At 41.4% G+C, this 21,347-nt stretch overlaps 1 protein-coding gene across 4 annotated transcripts in view; it reads left to right on the top strand.

The window, feature by feature from the left end:
- The window catches only part of pde7a (phosphodiesterase 7A), a 138,865-nt gene extending 117,969 nt beyond the window's left edge, over positions 1–20,896 (top strand). For 2 of the 4 annotated variants that reach the window (XM_043689280.1, XM_043689281.1), the window contains 5 exons: positions 3,985–4,129; positions 4,934–5,047; positions 9,527–9,623; positions 11,852–11,932; positions 19,094–20,896. In XM_043689280.1, coding sequence (XP_043545215.1) covers positions 3,985–4,129; positions 4,934–5,047; positions 9,527–9,623; positions 11,852–11,932; positions 19,094–19,257 — 601 coding nt within the window. In that variant the 3' untranslated portion in view covers positions 19,258–20,896. The remainder of the gene's footprint in view (positions 1–3,984; positions 4,130–4,933; positions 5,048–9,526; positions 9,624–11,851; positions 11,933–19,093) is intronic. The other 2 variants (XM_043689283.1, XM_043689284.1) reach the window with 1 other exon arrangement.
- The last annotated feature ends 451 nt before the right edge of the window (positions 20,897–21,347 follow it).

The raw sequence follows: 21,347 nt of genomic DNA on the forward strand, positions 1-21,347 counted from the left end.
GTTTGCCAACCTCCAGTCTTCCGGCACCTCGCCTGTGACTATCGATGATACAAATATCTCAGCAAGAGGCCCAGCAATCACTTTTCTAGCTTCCCACAGAGTTCTCGGGTACACCTGATCAGGTCCTGGGGATTTATCCACCTTTACCCGTTTCAAGACATCCAGCACTTTCTCCTCTGTAATCTGGGCGTTTTGCAAGATGTCACCATCAATTTCCCGACAGTCTGTATCTTCCATATCCTTTTCTACAGTAGACACTGATGCAAAATACTCATTTAGTATTTCCACTATTTTCTGCGATCCCACACAAAGGCCACCTTGCTGATCTTTGAGAGGTCCTATTCTCTCCCTAGTTACCAACCCTTTGGATTCTCCTTAATTCTATTTGCCAAATGTTTTTCATGTCCCCTTTTTGCCCTCCTGATTTCCATCTTCAGTATACTCCTACTTCCTTTATACGCTTCTAAGGATTCACTCACTCTATCCTGTCTAAACCTTACATATGCTTCCTTCTTTTTCTTAACCAAATCCTCAATTTCTTTAGTCATCCAGCATTCCCTATACCTACCAGCCTATCTTTTCACCCTGACAGGAATATACTTTTTCTGGATTCTCGCTATCTCATTTCTGAAGGCTTCCCATTTTCCAGCTGTCCCTTTACCAGCGAATATCTGCCCCCAATCAGCTTTCGAAAGTTCTTGACTGATACCATCAAAATTGACCTTTCTCCAATTTAGAACTTCAAATTTTAGAGCTGGTCCAAATCGACATGTTTGTTAATGGAGTTCCGCTTTGAATACCAGGCCTCTTGGAATTCCCACACGTGTCTTTGTTTAGCCCGTCTCAAGATGGATGTATTGTCTAGTCAAACTGGTGTCCCTCTTCGTCTGTGTATGGATATTTGTGATAGTTGGTCATGTCTTTTGATGGCTAGTTGGTGCTCATGTATCCTGGTGACTAGATTCCTACCCGCCTATTCAGTATAATGTTGCAGTCCTTGCAGAGAATTTTGTATATGATGTGCGTTCTGCTGGTTGTTGGTACAGGGTCTTTTTAGATTTCATCAGGAGCTGTTTCAGTGTGGTGGTAGGTTTATGGGCTACCATGATGTCTAGGAGCTGGAGTAGTCTGGTCGTCATCTCCCAGATGTCTTTAATGTACGGTATGGTGGCTAGAGTTTCTGGGCATGTTGTGCCTTCTTGTTTAGGCCTGTTGTTTAGGAATTGGCAGACTGTGTTTATCGGGTACCCTTTGTTCTTTCTTAGGTTGTACAGGTGTTTTTTCCTTGCTTTTCTTAGTTCTTGGATGCTGCAGTGTGTTGTGGCTCGTTTAAATAATGTCCTGATGTAGCTCCGTTTGTGGGTCTTGGGATGATTGATCCTGTAGTTGAGTATCTGGCCAGTGTGTGTGGAGTTCCTGTAAACAGTGGTCTGTAGCTCTCCCTTGGCTTTGTATTCTATCATGAAGTCTGGGAAGGGGAGTATGTTGTTCTCCTCCTCTTTGGCGAACTTTTTATCGGTAAGGATGTTGTTTATGTGTTTGTGAGCTGCTTCTAATTTGTTGAGTTTCATGATGACAAAGGTGTGATCCACATAGTGGACCCAAAGCTTGGGCTGGATCTTGGGGAGGTTGTTGTTCTAACCTCTGCATAACAACTGCTTCTGCTAAGAGTTCTGATATTGGTGATCCGTTGGCATCCCATTGATTTTTTTTCATAGGTCTTGTCATTGAAAGTGAGTGGATTGTGAGGCACAGGTCTACAAGTTTGAGGATGCTGTCCTTGCTGATGGATTTGGTGCTGTCAGGTGTTTGTGTCCTTTGTTCGTCTAGCTGTGAGGCCAGTGTTTCTTTGGCTGGGGTGATGTTCCTTGATGTGAACAGGGCCGTCACATCGAAGGAAACCATGACCTTGTCGTCCTCTAGCTTGGTGTCTTTGAAGGTATTAAGGCTCTGCTTTCCTGCTGAGGACTCTTGTCACAATTCCTGTGCCAAATGGAATAGACCTAAACAAATAATCAGCTCACAAGTGGCCATCTGATGTATTATAGGACATCAGCAGTAGTTCGACTACATCTGACCACCGTCTGGCAACAAATCTCTCTCTGCCTCTGTCTCCCCCCCAACCTAGTAGACCTGTGTCTCACAACTCACTCACCTGCAATGATAACACCTACAAACACACTGGGATGCCTATGGGATCACCAATATCAGGACTCGTAGCAGAAGCAGTAATGCAGAGGTTAGAGCAAACAGTCCTTCCCACGAACCAGCCTAAGCTTTGAGTTCACTATGTGGATGACATCTGTCACCGTCAAACACAAATTAGAAAAAAAACCCACAAACACATAAACAACATCCTTACATGTATAAGGTTCATCAAAGAGAAATAGAACAACAACAGACTCCCCTTCCTAGACGTCATGATAGAATATAAAGCCAAGGAAGAACTACAGATCACCGTTTACACGAAAGCCACACACTGACCAGATACTCTACTAGAGGATCAATTATCCCAACACCCACAAATGGAGCTGCATCAGGACAGTATTTAAATGAGCCACAACATACTGCAGCACCCAGGAACTAAGAGGAGCCGATGAAAAACACCTATACGGCATATTCAGGAACAGTGGGTACCCGATAAGTGCAGTCCGCCAATTCCTACACAACAGACCTACAGAAGAAGACACAATGCACCCAGAAACTCGAGCCAACCTGCCATACATTGAAGACATCTGGAAGATGCTGACCAAATTACTCCAGCCCCTCGGCATCATGGTAGCCCACAAACCTACAACCACATTGAAACAATTCCTCATGAATTTAAAGGGCCCCATTACCAACAACCAGCAGAACGCTCGTCATATACAAAATACTCTGCAAGGACTGCAGCAAACAGTATATTGGACAGGTGGGCAGGAATCTTGCCACTAAGATTCATGAGCACCAATAAGCCACCAAAAGACATGATCCACAATCATTAGTATCCATACATACAGACAGTTCGACTGGGACAATACATCCATCCTGGGACAAGCTAAACTAAGGCATGCATGGGAATTCCTAGAGGCCTGGCACTCAAACCAGATCTCCATTAACAAACACTTTGATTTGGACCCCATTTACTAACCTCTCGGAGAAAGAAGCAGAAGTGATATCACCCACCACAACAGACTAAGACACATAAATAGCAAGCGGGACAGAACACCAACACTTCACTGGAGGCTCACTGATGATGTGACCTAACATGGTGACGAAACGTCTGAAAACAAATCTGCCAGCTCAGCGAGCAAACTTACGAAATGCTTAGATTAGATTACAGTGTGGAAACAGGCCCTTCGGCCCAACAAGTCCACACCGACCCGCCGAAGCGAAACCCACCCATACCCCTACATTTACCCCTTATCTAACACTACGGGCAATTTAGTATGGCCAATTCACCTGACCCTGCACATCTTTGTGACTGTGGGAGGAAACCGGAGCACCCGGAGGAAACCCACGCAGACACGGGGAGAACGTGCAAACTCCACACAGTCAGTCGCCTGAGGCGGGAATTGAACCCGGGTCTCTGGCGCTGTGAGGCAGCAGTGCTAACCACTGTGCCACCATGCCGCCCACTAAAGTGGTGAGAAGATTTGAAAATTCTTTTCTGGAGGATACTGATTAAGGTATTATAGAAATAAAGGCAAATTCTTAAGACTTCTAAGATTTTTCGGGCATAAATGGGCAAATCTGTCTGCGTTGTGTGGCTCAGCTGTTCGACATATTAAAATTTTGACAGCATTGACTCCCTGTCGTTTATACCCAGTGCTATTTGAAGGATGTAGAAATGATTAGAATTTACCTTTGCAGTCAAATTCTGAAGTGCAAAGATCAAAAACTTTCGCATCTTGTGAGCTCCATCTCTGTAAAATAACCTAGAATGATATCATGGTACTTAGTATGTTTCACTTTTGTAAAATGTTAATTTTTTTTTGTTTAAAGCTATCAAATGGAAAGCCAGTTGGGATCCCTGATTCTAGCCACAGACATAACCCGCCAAAATGAGTTTCTGACGCAGTTCCGAACTCACTTGGACAGGAGTGACTTGTGTTTAGATGAAGCAGGTCATCGACATTTCATGCTTCAGGTAACCTTTTTTCAAACTGTCAGCAGTTGCATATTTTAAGCTGTTGCATCACCCTGATCCCAACTCCACAAAGGACAGACTTAATGGAATATATCCTGCCTCCCCCTTGAATAGTTATATTGATGGACACTATCTTATCTCAACAAATATATATGTATTAAGTCTGCAGCTAACTTGATATATTTTAGTTGCTGCTAATTCTTGATGGGGAAATAGTATTTCATTACTATATGTCTGAAATTGTAATGTAACTTGAATGTTTTTGAGTAGAAATGAATACATTTATAAGAATATTTTAGAAAAATTGACGATGTTAGCTGTAGCATAATGTTTATTACTGAATCAGCAATCGAGGTCTGGACAAATAACCAGGGATGTGAGTTCAACTTCTGCTGTGGGAATTGAAGAATTGTCTAATAAATCTGGAATAAAGAGCTCATCAGTAATAGTGACCATGAAATTTACTGGCCTGCCATTGTAAATACGCATGTGCTTCACTATCTTCTTAAAGTTGATCTGCTGCCTAGTTGTTCTATCCTATACGTGATTCCAAATTCAGTCAAATTATATGATTGATTTCTTGACTTTGGAATGGTTTAGCGAACACTCCATTGTATCACACTGCTATAATTTAAAAAAAAAGAGTATTTGGCTTCAACCATAGCACTGCAAATGACAAAGCCACATCCAGCCCAGGTATCCCTGCAAAGTCATTCTAGCTAACATATGGTGACTTATCAAAGTCGGAAAAGCTGTTACACAAAACAGTCAAGCAAGTCGTGTTCATTGAATTATCCTTTTCAGTCAGGGTGCCAACATCCTCCACCCCTACCCCAGCAGAAGTGTTATCTGTGTGGCGTTCAGTCACAGGAGAATAGCTGGATGAAATCACATGTCATCAGGTCAAAGAAGGCCAAGGTAACATTGTGTCAGAAACAAAAAAACTGCAGATGCTGGAATCCAAGGTAGACAAGCAGGAGGCTGGAAGAACACAGCAAACCAGCCAGCATCAGGAGGTGGAGAAGTCAAGGTTTCGGGTGTAACCTTTCTTCAGGGTTGCACCCGAAACGTTGACTTCCCCACCTTCTGATGCTGGCTGGCTTGCTGTATTCTTCCACTGTCCTGCATGCCCACCAAGATGACATTGCAAAATTCCGTCCTCCCATAGCTGATGAATCAATGCTCCTCCATGTTCACAAATAGTTTGCCAAAACAGTGTGTAGCAGGGACATAATTTATTTAGCATGGGAGATTTCACTTTACATAACCAAGTGCTCAACAGCACCTTTGCAAGCCAAGGTAGCCAAATTCTGAAGTACTTACTGCCAGACTAGGCCTGTGTTAAAAGAATCACTATGACACAGAACCTTACGCAATGTCAGTAGTCCACCTGTTGCAGATGCATCTGCCCATGACATTGTTGGTTGGAGTGACCACTACCACAGTGTCTGTGAAACTGAGGTTCCACCTTCCTGCTGAGGATTCTATCACAATTACTGTGCCAAATGGAATAGACTTAAAAACAGATTTAGCAGCTCAAAACTGGCCTTCTGAGGAAGTATAGAACATCAACAGTTGTTGGACTACATCTGACCACAATCTGACTACAATTGTTTCTCTGTCTCTCTACCATTAAGCCAGGTGACCAAACCTAAACTATGTGAATAATAGAACACTAGGTGCATGTTAAAAACAAGTTGTTAATTTGGTAAGTCCACAACTCAAGGCAAACTAACAGATGGAAGCGGCATGTATGGATGCATCTGTCAACCAACAAAGTTTACCCTGTTACATCCACTCATGAAAAGTGATAGATAACTGAATCGCTAATGAGAGGAGACTTCCCATTTTTGATGGTGGAGTCTATCTTGTTTAAAACCAGACAAAAGCATTCGTAACCATCTTCTAGAAATGCTGCATAAGGGTGATTAATTTTGGCCTTCCACTGAAGTCCTCAGTGCGATCAATGCTAATCTTGAGCCAGTTTGATTCATTTGAGTTGGCCACAGACACTGGCTACAACGATGGCCATGAGCCCTGACAGCTTCCCAGATGCTGAAAACTATTCTAAAACTAACCTTCTCTTCATTAGTGACCTGACAAAGTAAAAAATTGCTTGGTATGTTATGTCCACACAAAGCAGGAGAGATCCACTCCACGGTCCATTACTCTACTCTTCAATCATTGTAAAATAGCACAATTGACAATATATTTGACTATAAAGCACCACTTTACTCACCAGTGCTCAGTTTGGGCTCTGCCAGGACAACTCAGCCCCAGACCTCATTGTGGTCATGATCCAAACAGACTCAGGACCTGAATTCCTGAGCTCAGGTGAGAGTGACTGCCCTTGACATCAATGCAGCATTTGGCTAGTTATCAAGGAGCCAGAGTAACATTTTAAATCCATAGGAATCGGGGAAACTCTTCACTGGCTGAAGGCATGTCTAGTATAAAAGAAGATGGTTAAGATTGTTGGAGGTCAGTTATCTCAGCCACAGGACATTGCTAAGGGACTAATAATGTATTCTTAATCATCATTAATGATGAATAACAAGATCCTTGGTCTGACCATCTGTTCTATCAATGACCATCCCATCTTCATAAAGTCAGAAGAGGAGATGTTCATTGATTGTGATGAGTTTTGAATGGAACCAAATGCTGTACATAAACATTCCATATCCATGTGCAGCAAGATCAAGATAAAATTCAGGTTTATTCTGATAATTAACCATGAGACCATGATACAGAGAGCAGAGGTAGGCCATTCAGTCCAGTCAGCCACTCTATCATTCAGTGTGATTATGAACTCCACTCTTCCTCAAATCCCTTCATTCCCTAACTGATTAAAAATCTCTCCGTCTTGAGTAAACTTTAAATGACCCAGTTTCAACAACACTCTACAGTTACGCATTCCACAGATTGACTGTCCTTAGAAAAAAAATTCCAAAAAAAATTCCTTAAATGCTGTCTTAAATGGGCAACCACTTATTCTGAGATTATGCTTCAGGTGGTCCTAGACTTCTCCCAACAAAGCAAAACACCCTCTCCACATTCTACCCCGTCAAACCCCTAATAATCTTATGTTTCAGTAAAGTCACCCCTCTGTTTTCTGAACTTCAGTGAATACAAGTCAAATCTACTCAATCGCACATAAGAAAATCTATCCATATCCAGAATCTTTAGTCCCAGAAACTACTCTGAACTGCCTCAAAGGCAATGTGCCTTTCCTTAGATAAGGGGACCAAAGTGTTGTATTTTCTGTTTTCTGGATAGCATCTTGATTGTTTTAACAAGACTTCTCAATTTTTATACTCCATTCCCTTGAAGTAAAGGCCAACATTCCATCTGTCAGTTCTGAAAAATTGTCACTGGACTCGACCTTAATTCTGTTTTCTCTCCACACATACTGCCTGACGTGCTGAGTTTCTTCAGTAATTTCTGTTATTATTTCAGATTTCAAGCAACCTCAGTTATTTGTTTATTTTATTTGCCTTCCCTATTACCTGTTGAACACGGGTGCTAACTTCTGATTCATGTATGAGGACCCCCAGATCCCTTTAATGTAGTCTTTCCCTATTTAAATAATATTCAATTCCTCTTCCTATCAATGTGTCACCTCACATTTTTCCACATTATATTCTATCTGCCAAGTTTGCACACTTAACTGTCTGTATCCCTCTGTAGATTTCTTGTGATCTTCATCACTTGCTTTCCTTCCTATTTTTGTGTCATCTGCAAACTTCACTTTCCTCATCTGAGTCAGTAATATAAATTGTAAATGATCAGAGCCTCTGCTCTGATCCCTGTGATCTTTTACTAATTATAGGTTTCCTCTTCATGAAGCCATATTGACTGGGGGTCACTGGCACTACCAATGATTCCATGGTCGTCATTAGACTCTCATTTCCAGATTATTATAGAATTCAAATTGTCAAGATTGGAACCCAGATCCTCAAACAGTTTCTAGGTCTATGGGTTAATCGTCTAGTGCTAATACTACCAGGCCAATGCCTATCACCTACCTTGATTTTCATCATGCAAATGGGAGGCAATGATCATCATCAAAGAAAAAAAATCTATCTACCACCTTTGGCTATCAGCCAAAGGCTGTATTCCCACTATTGTCATTCTGTGTGTTACTTTTGAGCAGAAGCTTAATGAATCAGCCAAATTAAAATGGTAGCTGCAAGAGTAATTCAAATGCTGAATATTCTGTGACAAGTAACTCACCAGCTGACTTTCCAAAGCCTGACAACAGCTACAAGTTGCCAATCATTGTCAATTAAATAATCCCCACCTGCATAGATGAGTGAACTTCTCCAGTATTGCAGAACTTCAAAGTTAAAACCAGGTAGCCACTAGATTGGCCCCCTTTTAACTAACTTAACACTCACTCCCTCCACCATCATTGCACCAGCCATGCAGTGTGGGCAGTCTACAAAATGCACTGTAGACACTTGAAGTCTCCTTCATTTCCTCCACCTATGAGATACATGGGAATACCACTATCTGCAAGCATTCCTGCAGATCACATGTCTCACACCACATGACTTGGAACTATATCGCTTGTTGCTTCATCAACACTTTGTCTCAATCCTGGAACTCTTGCCTATGTACATACACTTCATAGACTTCAGCAGTTCAACCACATGGTTATACCAGCATCTTCTCAAGGGCAATTTAGGCAATAAATGCTGACAATACCAGTGATATCCTTGCCCAATAAATGAACGGAAAAAGAAGGAAAAGTGCATATTTAACATTTTTGTTTTAAACAATTGGTTTAGTTTTGCAGCTTCCCACAAATGCCAGATCTCCTGAGTTTCTCCAGAATTTTCTGTTTTTACATAAGATATTCAGCATCTACAGTATTTGCTTTTATTTGTTATTGATCCTACTCCCCCATGCTTAAATAATTCTAAGAAGTTCAATTTTACAATTGCATGTTCTTTAATAACATCCAATGATACCTGTACATGTTTACTTCATCTTTAAATGTTCCCATCTTCATTTCTGACCGTATCTCATCCTTGTCTCCATCTTATCCGTCTGAATGGTAACCGAACAAGACAATCAAACATTCTTGAGCATGTGTCAACTCCATTACTATCTCTTGAATTAAATATTTTGGTATTTTATTTTATCACTTGTTAGGAATTGAAGATATTTTTGGTGAAAATTGCACTGGTAAGGTTCATTGTTGACTAGTGTTTGAAAAAGTCATGTTGTTGCAACGAATGGTCATTTCTTGCCTAAGATAACAAATAGCAATTGTTAACTATAAAATGATAGGAATTGTGTACCAAAAAGCTTGCTTAAAACAGTGAACTAATGCAAGATAATACAGTAAAAACAACCACCATCACAAGCTAATAACTTTAGTTCTCGTTACAGATAGCATTGAAATGTGCAGATATCAGTAACCCATGCCGGCCTTGGGAACTGAGTAAGCAATGGAGTGAAAAGGTAACCCAGGAATTCTTCCATCAAGGTACATGGAATAAACTCACATTTTAAAGCACTTTTTAACAGATAATACTGAACTGAAAGTAAAATCAATTATCCTTTTCAGAATTCTATAACATTCTTACCTACAGGGCTTAGTTTTGGGACCTATGCAGTTCAACATTAGTTGTGTTTTGACCGTATGAATATTGAAAATGTCATTCGTGGCTTCATCTCATCTCATGGTTGGTGAATGAGCTCAAAACTGGAGGAGTGTTACAATTGAATAGAATGGGGGAAAATCAGAATCTGGAGCCACCTACCTTGTTAATTTGGTGAACCGAGTAAATGATTATGTGCAGTCAATAAATGTAAAACAATGTATTTGAAATTATTTCATTAATTTCATTAGATTTATGGCAAATTATTAACTAAACCAAATGAGTAGGTGATTGGAAAAGCTAATTGATTGCTGAGTTTCGAAAGAGGAGTTTCAAATAGATCTATCTTACTTCTGCAGTTATTGTGATGCAGCGCTAATTCCCATGCCTCTGGGCTAGGAAGTCCACATTGAAATACCACTTGCTTAAGAAGTGTGTCTGAATTCTGTTGAACATCTTGATTAAAAATACCTATAAATTCTCACAGACCCAGTTGGAATATTGGTTAATTCGAATCCCACATGGAACAACCAAAATTTAATTAAGCACAGTACAGTACAAACTTTCTGGAGGAACTTTAAACACACACCTTGCAGGGCTTACCGGGTTGTTTCAAAGCTCTTCCTGAACAAAGAAAACAGACCTTTCTTTATACAAAATCTCATCATAGTCAGTGATGCCCACAAGGAGGAGAAAGTGAGGTCTGCAGATGCTGGAGATCAGAGCTGAAAATGTGTTGCTGGAAAAGCGCAGCAGCTCAGGCAGCATCCAGGGAACAGGAGAATCGACGTTTCGGGCATAAGCCCTTCTTCAGGAATGAGGAAAGTTTGTCCAGCAGGCTAAGATAAAAGGTAGGGAGGAGGGACTTGGGGGAGGGGCGTTGGAAATGTGATAGGTGGAAAGAGGTCAAGGTGAGGGTGATAGGTCAGACTGGGGTGGGGGCGGAGAGGTCAGGAAGAAGATTGCAGGTTAGGAAGGCGGTGCTGAATTCGATGGATTTGACTGAGACAAGGTGGGGGGAGGGGCCACAAGGCAACCCCCAGTAACTCCCCACAGTCACATGCCACTCAAGACACAATGTAGTGACCACATCATCTCCAGAAACAGTATCGTGTAAATCATCCCTTAATGGTCAAATCTGTTGCAAATCATTTTTTTAACATTAAAAATCACACAACACTAGGTTATAATCCAACAGGTTTATTTATTTGGGAGCACTGCTCCTTCATCAGGTCGTTTGGAGTATATTTTAACTACAGGGACTGCAACTGTAATGTTCTTATTGATTTCTGAAAAGGAGATGATGACAATGTAAATGGCTCTGAATGGCAAGGAAATGGCCATGTAAATGGCTCTGAATAATAGGAGATGATAATGTAAATTTCTTACCATCTATCTATAAGTCAGAGGCATCCCACCCTAGCCTTGGGACATCCAATGTCCTGCAGGTCAGTAGGGCAAATTAACTCTTTAGTATCTCGGGAATTCTGCCGAGCACTACTGCACCTAGCCTGCATGATCAGACTATCTCCAAGGGGCAGTTTTGAGTTAATGCCAGTCTTCCCTGAATGCCTCACTAGGAGCAACCCTGTAGGATTATATCATCCTTAAGCATGTTACCTCATCATTGTGACAAAATGTCTGAAAATGAACCTTTCAGCTCAGAAAGCTAACTTACATCCATGAGTCTGGCTATCCTGTGGAGGCAACTGAACCCTTGGGGAAGGGGAAGCTGCTAACTTACCTTGTGCTTTAAATTGCTGATCTTTGTGTGAACAGACTTAGCAACACTTGCACCAATGTACAGTGTCTGCTAAACTTGTGTGTGATTTTTTTTTAAGAAAAGATTATAAACAGAAAAAAGTCAGTTTGTTTATTTTTTAATGAACTTCAACATTATAAGATAAAGCAATTCAGAAAAAAATGCATATTGCACGCAAGATTTATTGGCTTTTGTATAATTTGTCAAGTGCTTCATTCTTGTGTAAAACCAATATGAGTAACAAAAATGTAGAATGTTCACTTTGGTAGAGTAATGCATTAAAAAATAGGGTAATGTTTGGAATTTTTAATATCATCAGTGGATATGCATTTAAGTTCTTTTTCTTTTTAGGGGATATTGAAAGGAAGCATAAACTAGATATAAGTCAGTTGTGTGACCGCCATACAGAAACTGTAGCCAATATTCAAATAGGTGAGTGATATAAGTGTCAATAAAATAATAGTGTGACGATGCTGCTCCTTTTACAAGGTTATTCTATCCTTCTTTATTTTCGAGAGTGTCATAAAGGCAGAGAAGCTGAAGTATCTGAACTGGCTACTTTAATAATGGCTAACAGATGCTGCCTAAATTACCAACAGAAAAGGCTTTCAGGATTTTTTAAAAAACACTTGTACAATGAAAGGGAAGTGGCCAGTTCTCCTAGTTCAGTTTTTTCTAGTTTTGGGTTAATTTTCACTGGGGACCCGAAGAAACAGGTCCATGCTGATCCCTTGTGTGTGTGTCTGTGTCTGCCTGTCTGTCTCTCTCTGTATCTCTGTGTCTGTCTCACATCTCTCTCCTGTAAGAACATGTTAGAATTTACCTTTTTGCCAAGGGATGTTTTATAGGATGCTGCAGGAAATCAGAACAGCTGTTCAGTTGCGTTTTTTGTGTTGATTGGGTTTTCAAATAGTTATGCTATTCTAAATTCAGTTTTCTTTTGTTTGTGTGTAAATAAATTCTATTTTGTTTAAAACTGATTAATTGGTTTGACCAGCTGCATTGCTCCAGGAATATTCACCTTCCATCTGCTTAAAGCAACGAGAAAAGTTAGCTTCTGGGCTTCCTTAAAATATTTTGAGTGGGTCTGGCCTGGTCCATAACAAAAGTAGTTGACTTTTGTCAGATCTAACTTCTGCACCTACTTGGACATGGTCATGTTACTAATGTAGTGGCCAAGAAGTCAACCAGCAGTTAGGGTATCCTGACTGCCTGAAAATCAATTAAAATGTTGGGACAGTCTTGTCTTATCACAAAAATAAATGTTATGCTCAGCAGTTTCAAAGTAACCAAATGGTGTTTTGAATTTTGAACTTATACTTAAAGGGGGAAGGACTAATCAGAGCGAATAGAATAACCGAAATGGGAATGAATTGTTCATAATTTTCTATTTTCGATTAATCATTTTCCAGCGGTTACATTGGATGGGAATTTCACTTCTGTTGATTGTGGGGAAGGGCAGGCTGGTACCAGGGAAATTTATTCACTCTCAGGATATAGGCATCTCTGATTGGCCAGCATTTGTTGCCTGTCCCAAGTTGCCCTTGAGAAAGTGGACGTGATTCACTGCCTTAACCCGCTTTTTGGTGTAGGTAGACCCACAATACCATTAATGAGGGAGTCCCAAGATTTGACCCAGTGAGATTGTAGAAATGGTGATTATATTTCCAATGCAAGATGGTTTGTGTCTTGAAGAGGAACTTGCAGCTGGTGGTGTTTCTTTGTATCGTTTTGCTTCCTGTCAACTCGCAAATCATTTCTGGGCAAGTAGGCTGTGGTCAGCCTTCTTGACCTCCCCACCAATTAAGATACTCAAAGATACAATTAACAACCACTTAAGGGCCTTACCTGCCATCCGCCAAATCCCATCCATTCCCAGCAAGTGAGACAGCCTAGACCTTCTCTGTGATATAGAAAAAGGAGTAAGTCGCTCAGTCCCTCAAACCTGTTCCACCATTCATTGGGAATCATGGCTGACCTGTGGCCTAACTCCATTTACCTGCCCATCTCCCTTAATACCTTAATAAAAGTTTATCTCAGATTTAAAATTAACAACTGATCCAGCATCCACTGCCATTTGTGAAAAAGAGTTCCCAACATCCAGCACTGTCTGTCAAAATGCTTCTAAACATCTCTCCTGAAGTCTGGCCCTAATTCTCAAACTATGACCCCTGGTTCTAGAATCTCCAGCCAATGGAAATAGCTAGCTAACTTATCTTTTCATATTTAATATCTTGACGACTTCAATTAGATCACCCATTAACCATCTAGATTCTAGAGAAAACAAGCCTAATTTGTATATTCTTTCTAAAACTTAACCCCTAAAGTCCAGGTATCATTAGCAATTTATCTTCATTCCAAAATGGGTGAGCTCACATACTCCATCTGCCTCAGCTTTGCCCATTCACCTGTTTATCAATATCCCTGTGTAATTTTCTGCTATCATCGATTCTGTTTGCAATGCTGCCTAATTTTGTCATCAGTAAATTTGGAAAGGTGATGTTCTATATCATGACCAAAGTCATAGAACATTACGACCCTCATTATGGCGCCGACCTATGAAACCAATCTGAAGCCCATCTAACCTACACTATTCCATTTTCATCCATATGTTTATCCAATGACCATTTAAATGCCTGTAAAGTTGGCAAGTCTACTACTGTTGCAGGTAGGCCGTTCCACGCCTCTACTGCTCTCTGAGTAAAGAAACTACCTCTGATATCTGTCCTATATCTATCACCCTTCAATTTAAAGCTATGTCCCCTCATGTTAGCCATCGCCTTCCGAGGCTCTCCCTGTCCAAAATGTCTAACCCTCTGATTATCTTTTATGTCTCAATGAAGTCACCTCTCAACTTCCTCCTCTCTAACGAAACAGCCTCAAGTCCTTCAGCCTTTCATCCTAAGACGTTCCCTTCACACCAGACAACATCCTAGTAAATTTCCTCTGAACCCTTTCCAAAGCTTCCACATCCTTCCTATAATGTGGTGACCAGAACTGTTTGCATTACTTCAAGTGGGGCCGCACCAGAGTTTTGTACAGCTGCAACATGACCTCATGGCTCTGAAACCCAATCCTTCTACCGATTAAAAACTAACACCGTATGCCTCTTTAACCCTATCAACCTGGGTGGCAATTTTCAGAGATCTATGTACATGGACACCGGGATCTCTGCTCACCTACCCTACCAAGAATCTTACCATTAGCCCAGTACTCATTATTTCTGTTGCTCCTTCCAAAGCGAATGACCTCACACTTTTCCGCATTAAACTCCACTTGCTACTTTTCAGCTCAGCTCTGCAGCTTATCTATGTCACTCTGTAACCTGCAACATCCTTCAGCACTATTCACAACTGTACTGACCTTAGTGTCACCTGTAAATTTACAAACTCTTCCTTCTATGCCTTCATCCAGGTCGTTTATAAAAATGACAAACAGCAGTGGCCCCCACCGAAAACAGATCCTTACGGTACGCCACTAGTAACTGAACTCAAAGATTAACATTTCCCATCAACCATCACCCTCTGTCTTTCAGCTAACCAATTTCTGATCCAAACCATTAATTTACCCTCAATCCCATGCCTCTGCATTTTGTGCAATACTCTACCGTGGGGAACCTTGTCAAATGCCTTACTGAAATCCATATACACCACATCAACTGCTTTACCCTCATTTACCTGTTGGTCACCTTCTCAAAGTACTCTAAGGTTTGTGAGGGACGACCTACCCTTCACAAAACCATGTTGACTATCCCTAATCAACGTATTCCTCTATGGATGATTATAAATCCTATCTCAATCTTTTCTAACACTTTTCCCGCAACCAAAATAAGGCTCACTAGTCTATAATTACCAAGCTTGTCTCTACTCCCTTTGAACAAGAGGACAACGTTTGCCATCCTCCGGTTTTCTGGCATGATTCCTGTAGACAATGACAGCATAAAGTTCAAAACCCAAAGGCTGTGCAGTCTCTTCCCTGGCATCCCAGAGAATCCTAGGGAAAATCCCATCCTGCCCTTGGGACTTTTGTATTTTCACACTTTTAAAAATTGCTGACACCATCTCCTTATGCACCTCAATCCTGTCTAGTCTAGTCTAGTAACCTGTATCTCCGTATTCTCCTTGACGACATTGTCTTTTTCCTGTGTGAATACTGACGAAAAATACTCGGTTAGCGCTTGCCCTATCTCCTCGGACTCCATGCACAACTTCCCACTGTAATCTTTGATTGGCCCTAATCTTACTCTAGGAAAAAGTGAGGACTACAGATGCCAGAGATCAGAGTCGAGCGTGGGCTGCTGGACAAGGCAGTATCCAAGGAGCAGGAGAATTGACGTTTTGGGCAAGAGACTTCAGGAATGAAGCTGGGAACCTCAGGGGTGGAGAGATAAATGGGAGAGGGGGAAGGTAGCTAAGAGTGCGGTAGGTAGACGAAGGTGAGGTAATGGTGATGGGTCGGGGGGGGGGGTGGAGCAGATAAATAGGAAGGAAGATGGACAGGTAGGACAGGTCATGAGGGCAGTGCCAAATTGGAAGGTTGGATCTGGGGTAAGGTGGAAATTAGGAAACTGGTGAAATCCATATTGATCCAGTGTGTTTGGATGGTCCCAGGGCTGAAGATGAGATATTCTTCCTCCAGGCATCGGGTGGTGAGGGTTTGGAGATGGAGGAGGCCGAGAACCTGCATGTCCTTGGCGGAGTGGGAGGGGAGTTTAAGTGTTTGGCCATGGGGCAGTGGGGTTGGTTGGTGTGGGTGTCCCGGAGATGTTCTGTGAAGCGCTTTGTGAGTAGGCATCCCGTCTACCCAGTGTAGAGGAGACTGCATCAAGAGCAAGAAATACAATAAATGATGTGTGTGGAAGTGCAGGTAAAACTCTGATGGATGTGGAAGGCTCCTTTGGGGCCTTGGGCGGAGGTAAGGGGGGGGAAGTGTGAGCGCAGGTTTTGTAATTCCTGTAGTGGCAGGAATAGGTGTCAGAAGTGGAGGGTGGGTTGTTGGGTGGGACTTGGACCTGACAAGAGAGTCACGGAGGGAATGGTCTTTATGGAAACCAGATAGGGGAGAGGAGGGAAATATATCTCTGGTGGTGGGCTCTGCTTGTCGGTGTCGGAAATGGCAGAGGATGTTGTAATGTATTTGGAGGTTGGTGGTGTAGATCTCCGCCTCTGCTGCTTCTGCTCCCAGGCGGACCAATTCCACCACAGGAACACACCAGATGGTCTCCTTCAAAGACCTCAATTTCCCCTCCCACATATCAATAATGCCTTTCAGTGCATCTCATCCACTTCCTGCACCTCCACCCAACCCCACCCCTCCAACCGTAAAAAGAACAGAAACCCCGGGTCCACACCTTCCACTCCAGCCTCTGACATTCCAGTGAAAGTCATTAACAAATAATGTGAATAACTGAGGCCCAAACACAGGTCAACCAATTCCCAACCATGTCAATAATTTGCCGACAGTTCCGTTTGCTAGTTAATAGTCTCTTTCGTGGGACTTTCTTAAATGCCTTCCTGAAGCCCATATAAACAACAATCATAGACATTCCCCTGTCCACTACCTTGGTCATCACTTCAGAAATTTCAGTGAGGTTTGACAGGCATCCATGCTGGCTGTCTCTGATTAACTGGAAACTTTTATGGTGTTCACTTACCCCATGCTTGATAATTGGTGTGTAAGTCTCTCACTTCCTTTTTAACCCTTCTTAAGAAGTGGAGTGATGTAATTTTCCAATTTAGAGGGATGCCTCCTGTATCTAGGGAACTCTGAAAGATTATAAAACTTATGTTGCCATATCCCAGAGGACCATAGGACTGATTGCTCATTAGAGAGAGATGTGAGTGGTGAGGTTGAAAAGGAGGAATCTTCATAGAAGCCTCAGCTGGTGCAGGAGGTTGAACCCACATTGCTGACATAATTCTGCATTGTAAACCAGTCATCCGTCGAACTGAACTAGCCAACCCCCTGAAAGATTTGAGATAAAGCATCTACAATATGCTCCCCTCCTTCCTTTAACCCCCTCAGATGGGAACGTCATGTCCTTGGACGTATGTCGTTCTTTGGTTCTGTTAATTTCAAAGTTTTACTTAATTTTATTCAGTCCCTGCCTCCGATTCACTATTAGTTTCCTTTAACTTTCAACAAGCTATCCACCTTTTCTACTGTAAATACTGAGGCAAAGTAATTATTCAGCCTGTTTATCATTTACCCAGTTAATGCTAACATCCCCACTTCCAGGCTTCAGTGTGCCTACATTGCTGCTGACCAGCTGCTTTCCCTTTATGTAAGGTAAAACCTCTTCTTATTGATTTTACCATATCCCTTTCAATGGCCTTTTTAAACTGCTGTGGCCCTTTGCTGGTTGCTGCTACATGCTGTAACTGTCAGCTTCATATTAGCTGACAGTGTCAGATGGGGATTGGACATTCTGTCATGGTACCTGATTGGCCAAAAAGCTTGCCCACTCACCAATTTCACACTTGACTTGCCTCACTTTCTTGCTGGCGAGGACTGGTGAGGCTCTCGTTTCTAAAGACTCCCATCCTCACATTTAGCCAAGATAATGGGAAATTGTGGCCATAGAAAACGGTCTGAAAATCCATTCAAACTCTGACCACTCTCTGTTCACCATTCAATATTGGCCACCTGGTTGAGCATTAGGTCTCTTCCAGACTTGCTGGAACCAGTTGCCAGATATTGACCTCATTAATAGCCAACTTCTGCTCTCTGTTTAAACACAATGCTCTTCCCTCATGACAAAGCATCTAGAATATTTTGATCGAGATCCAACCTTCAGTTAACCTCCAGGTCTAACCTCGTTAACAAAAAGCAGCTTGCTTATTCTGGCTTCTGTTTTTAACATAAGCTGCTGCCCACTTTTCAAAGGTGATGTTCATCTCCGTGTTCCATTAACAGCTCCAAACGAAAATTGATAAAAGATTAAACTAAAACTAATGAATAATCAGTGAGGGTTCTAACAATAGTATCAGTATTACTGTAACAACCTGATTTTTGTTTTACATAGATAATGTATGTGTCAGAAGTGTAGTTGAAAATGTTTTCTAAAATCATTAGATTGGATTGGCCCAACAAGTCCACACCGACACTCTGAAGAGTAACTCAGCAATAGGACTTTGTTGAAGTAAATGTCAAATTCCTTGCTTATGGCATTGATTTTCATTACTTCAGAGAAAATAATGCTGGATGCTGATTCCCATTATATAAAACCTCCACAAGAATGGCTCAATGGTTAGCACTGTTACCCTCAGCACCAGAGATCTGGGTTCGATTGCACACTCGACTGTCTGTGTGGAGTTAGCAAATCTCCGTGGGTTTCCTCTGGGTGCTCCCGTTTCCTCCCACGGTCCAAAGATGCGCAGGTTGGGTGGATTGGCCATGGGAAATTGCCCGTAGTGTCCATGGGGATGCAGATTAAATGGCTTACAGGAATAGAGTAGGGGACTTGGTGTGGGTGGGAGGATTGGTGTGGACTCAATGGGCTGAATGGCCTGCCTCCACATTGTAGGGATTCTGTGAACATGTCTGTTTAAAATATATTACTGTGGTTAATTATAATTGTATTTTGTACACTAGGTTTCATCACTTACGTAGCGAAACCTCTTTTTGTGGAATGGTCTCGATTCTCCAACACAACACTGTCACAGACCATGCTTGGACACCTTAGCTTGAATAATGCTAGCTGGAAAGGATTACTGCAGGAACAGTCCCAAGGTGGAGATGATACTGATTTTATTTGAGCAGAAATGGACTGAATTATTACCTCAGGAAAGCCACGAATTATTTTATCCCACCCACCTAACTGGTTCCGTGAAGCGGACAATTACTTTTCTGCCTCTTCAGTGGAATGCAAATGTGATGATGCTTTTGGTTGGGGGGGGAGGGGGAAGAACTGAGATACATTTGCAGGCTCTGACTGTCACAGTTGCATGTGTATCCGTGCCAATGCTAATGTAATTCCATGCTTTTTTCAAAGCATCATATTGCTTCTTTGCCCCTTGCTAGGCCTGAACATAAAGCAATACACAAATACCTCAGTTGGCTTTTGTGAGATATTGAGCACGTAAACTACAGTGGTGGCCAAACTGAAGGGAGTGAAGAATGGAGGGTGACAGCGTCCCGGAAAGTGCCATTTATCAACGGTTATTTTAAATATTTGTAAAACAGACTGATATTTAGAATTTCTGCACTTGGGGTTTTCTGTGGTTTCTTTTTATTTAGATGGCTAAAATATGAACTTAGTGAAAATCTTCTGATGTTGGTACAAAGAAGAGCTTTTGCTCTCTTCCCACCATTTTTGAGTGACTGAATGCATGCAAAGAAGCCAGTCCTTTTCTGCCTCAGAGATTTGTTTACAATGCTGTATTTTTGATACTTTTTGGTTCTGGTTCTTGCCTTGAAGCATAGTGGAAAAGGAGCCACAAAATTCAGAAATGCTATTTGGTAAGAAGATAGAACAAAATAAATGCTGCAGCTCGATTTTATGTGATGCCATTTACGTTCCCATGGAAGCCTCTCTTCTGCCATGGTGTTCCTTTAGTGCACTGTGAATCCAGCCTTCATCTCTGACCACAACCAGCTTTACTTCAGCAAATCTGGAAAAAGAGTGCTGCTGGCCTTTGCCTTTTTTGGGGGGGAGATTTGAAGAAATAGAAAAACAGATTAGTGGGTGAAGCCAACGTGTGGTTTTCATGCATGAACTGCACTTAGTGATAGTGGCAGTAAACTGTTACAAGGATCAGCTCAGGATTTTTGCCTGTGTTTCTGGAGCGTGTGATCGTGGTACCTAAGAATAAATATATGCGAACAAATACCACTTTCACCATTTAGATTTCTTCAAAATGTGACATCTGTGTAGCCAGATTGAAGAAAAATTCTTAACATTGCTATAGATGCCTTAAAACTATGCACAAAGCTAAGTGACCAAATCTGTTTTTATTTTGGAAAGTGCATTGTTCCTCAATCTTTTTGCGAGTGAATTGTTACTCCCCTGTGGGCTTCGTTTGATGTGAAAAGATGAACCCTTTGTAGGATAAAATTACGGATGTTATTTTAAACTTCAAACATTCCATTTTGTATTTTACAATGTTTTAAGTAGTTGTTGATTATGTACAGTAAAGCAAAACTGTATCTTAGGTTTGGCATTTTCCAGTGAAACAAACTTGGTGCTTTTCTCTTTTTTTTAGTTAACTTGTATTTCAGGACTGTTTAAAAGAATTTTGTTTACAATTTGTTGCAACAGCCATCTTTGAGACGTGACGGCTTCAATATTAAGCTTAGGGACATTACCAAGTTGTTGGTAGAGATGCCATATTCATATTTTGATATGTGCCTGTTGCTGTTCAAATTTTGAATAAAAGAATTGACATACCTTTTGAACTTTTTGTCTGTTTGATCTGTGAAATTTTAACACTTGAATTGATACTATATGGTTTGCATTTCACAGGATTTCAATTTAATCACTTGCCCAGTAAAACGTGACAGAAGTCTTCATAATATATGGTTTTTATATCAGTGCCAGTTTTGCTATCATCAACCAAATGCAAAAACCTGTAAGCTTAAAAAAAATTTGTGTGAATAATTTTCCAATTAGTAGAGACCCAACCTGTTCAACCTTGTCTGATAAAGACATTCCTGCCATACCAGGGATCATCCTAGTGAGCCTTCTCTGAACTGCCTCTAAAGCAATATCTTTCCTTAAGTAATGGGATCAAAACTGCTCTCTCGAGTCCAGTTGTGGTCTCAGCAGCACCTTGTACAGCTCCAGTGAGACTTCCCTACTATTTTAGACTCCAACTTCCATGACTTAAGAGCTAACATTTCATTAGGC

Source organism: Chiloscyllium plagiosum, chromosome 4, assembly GCF_004010195.1.
Source record: "Chiloscyllium plagiosum isolate BGI_BamShark_2017 chromosome 4, ASM401019v2, whole genome shotgun sequence".
Lineage (NCBI taxonomy): Eukaryota > Metazoa > Chordata > Chondrichthyes > Orectolobiformes > Hemiscylliidae > Chiloscyllium > Chiloscyllium plagiosum.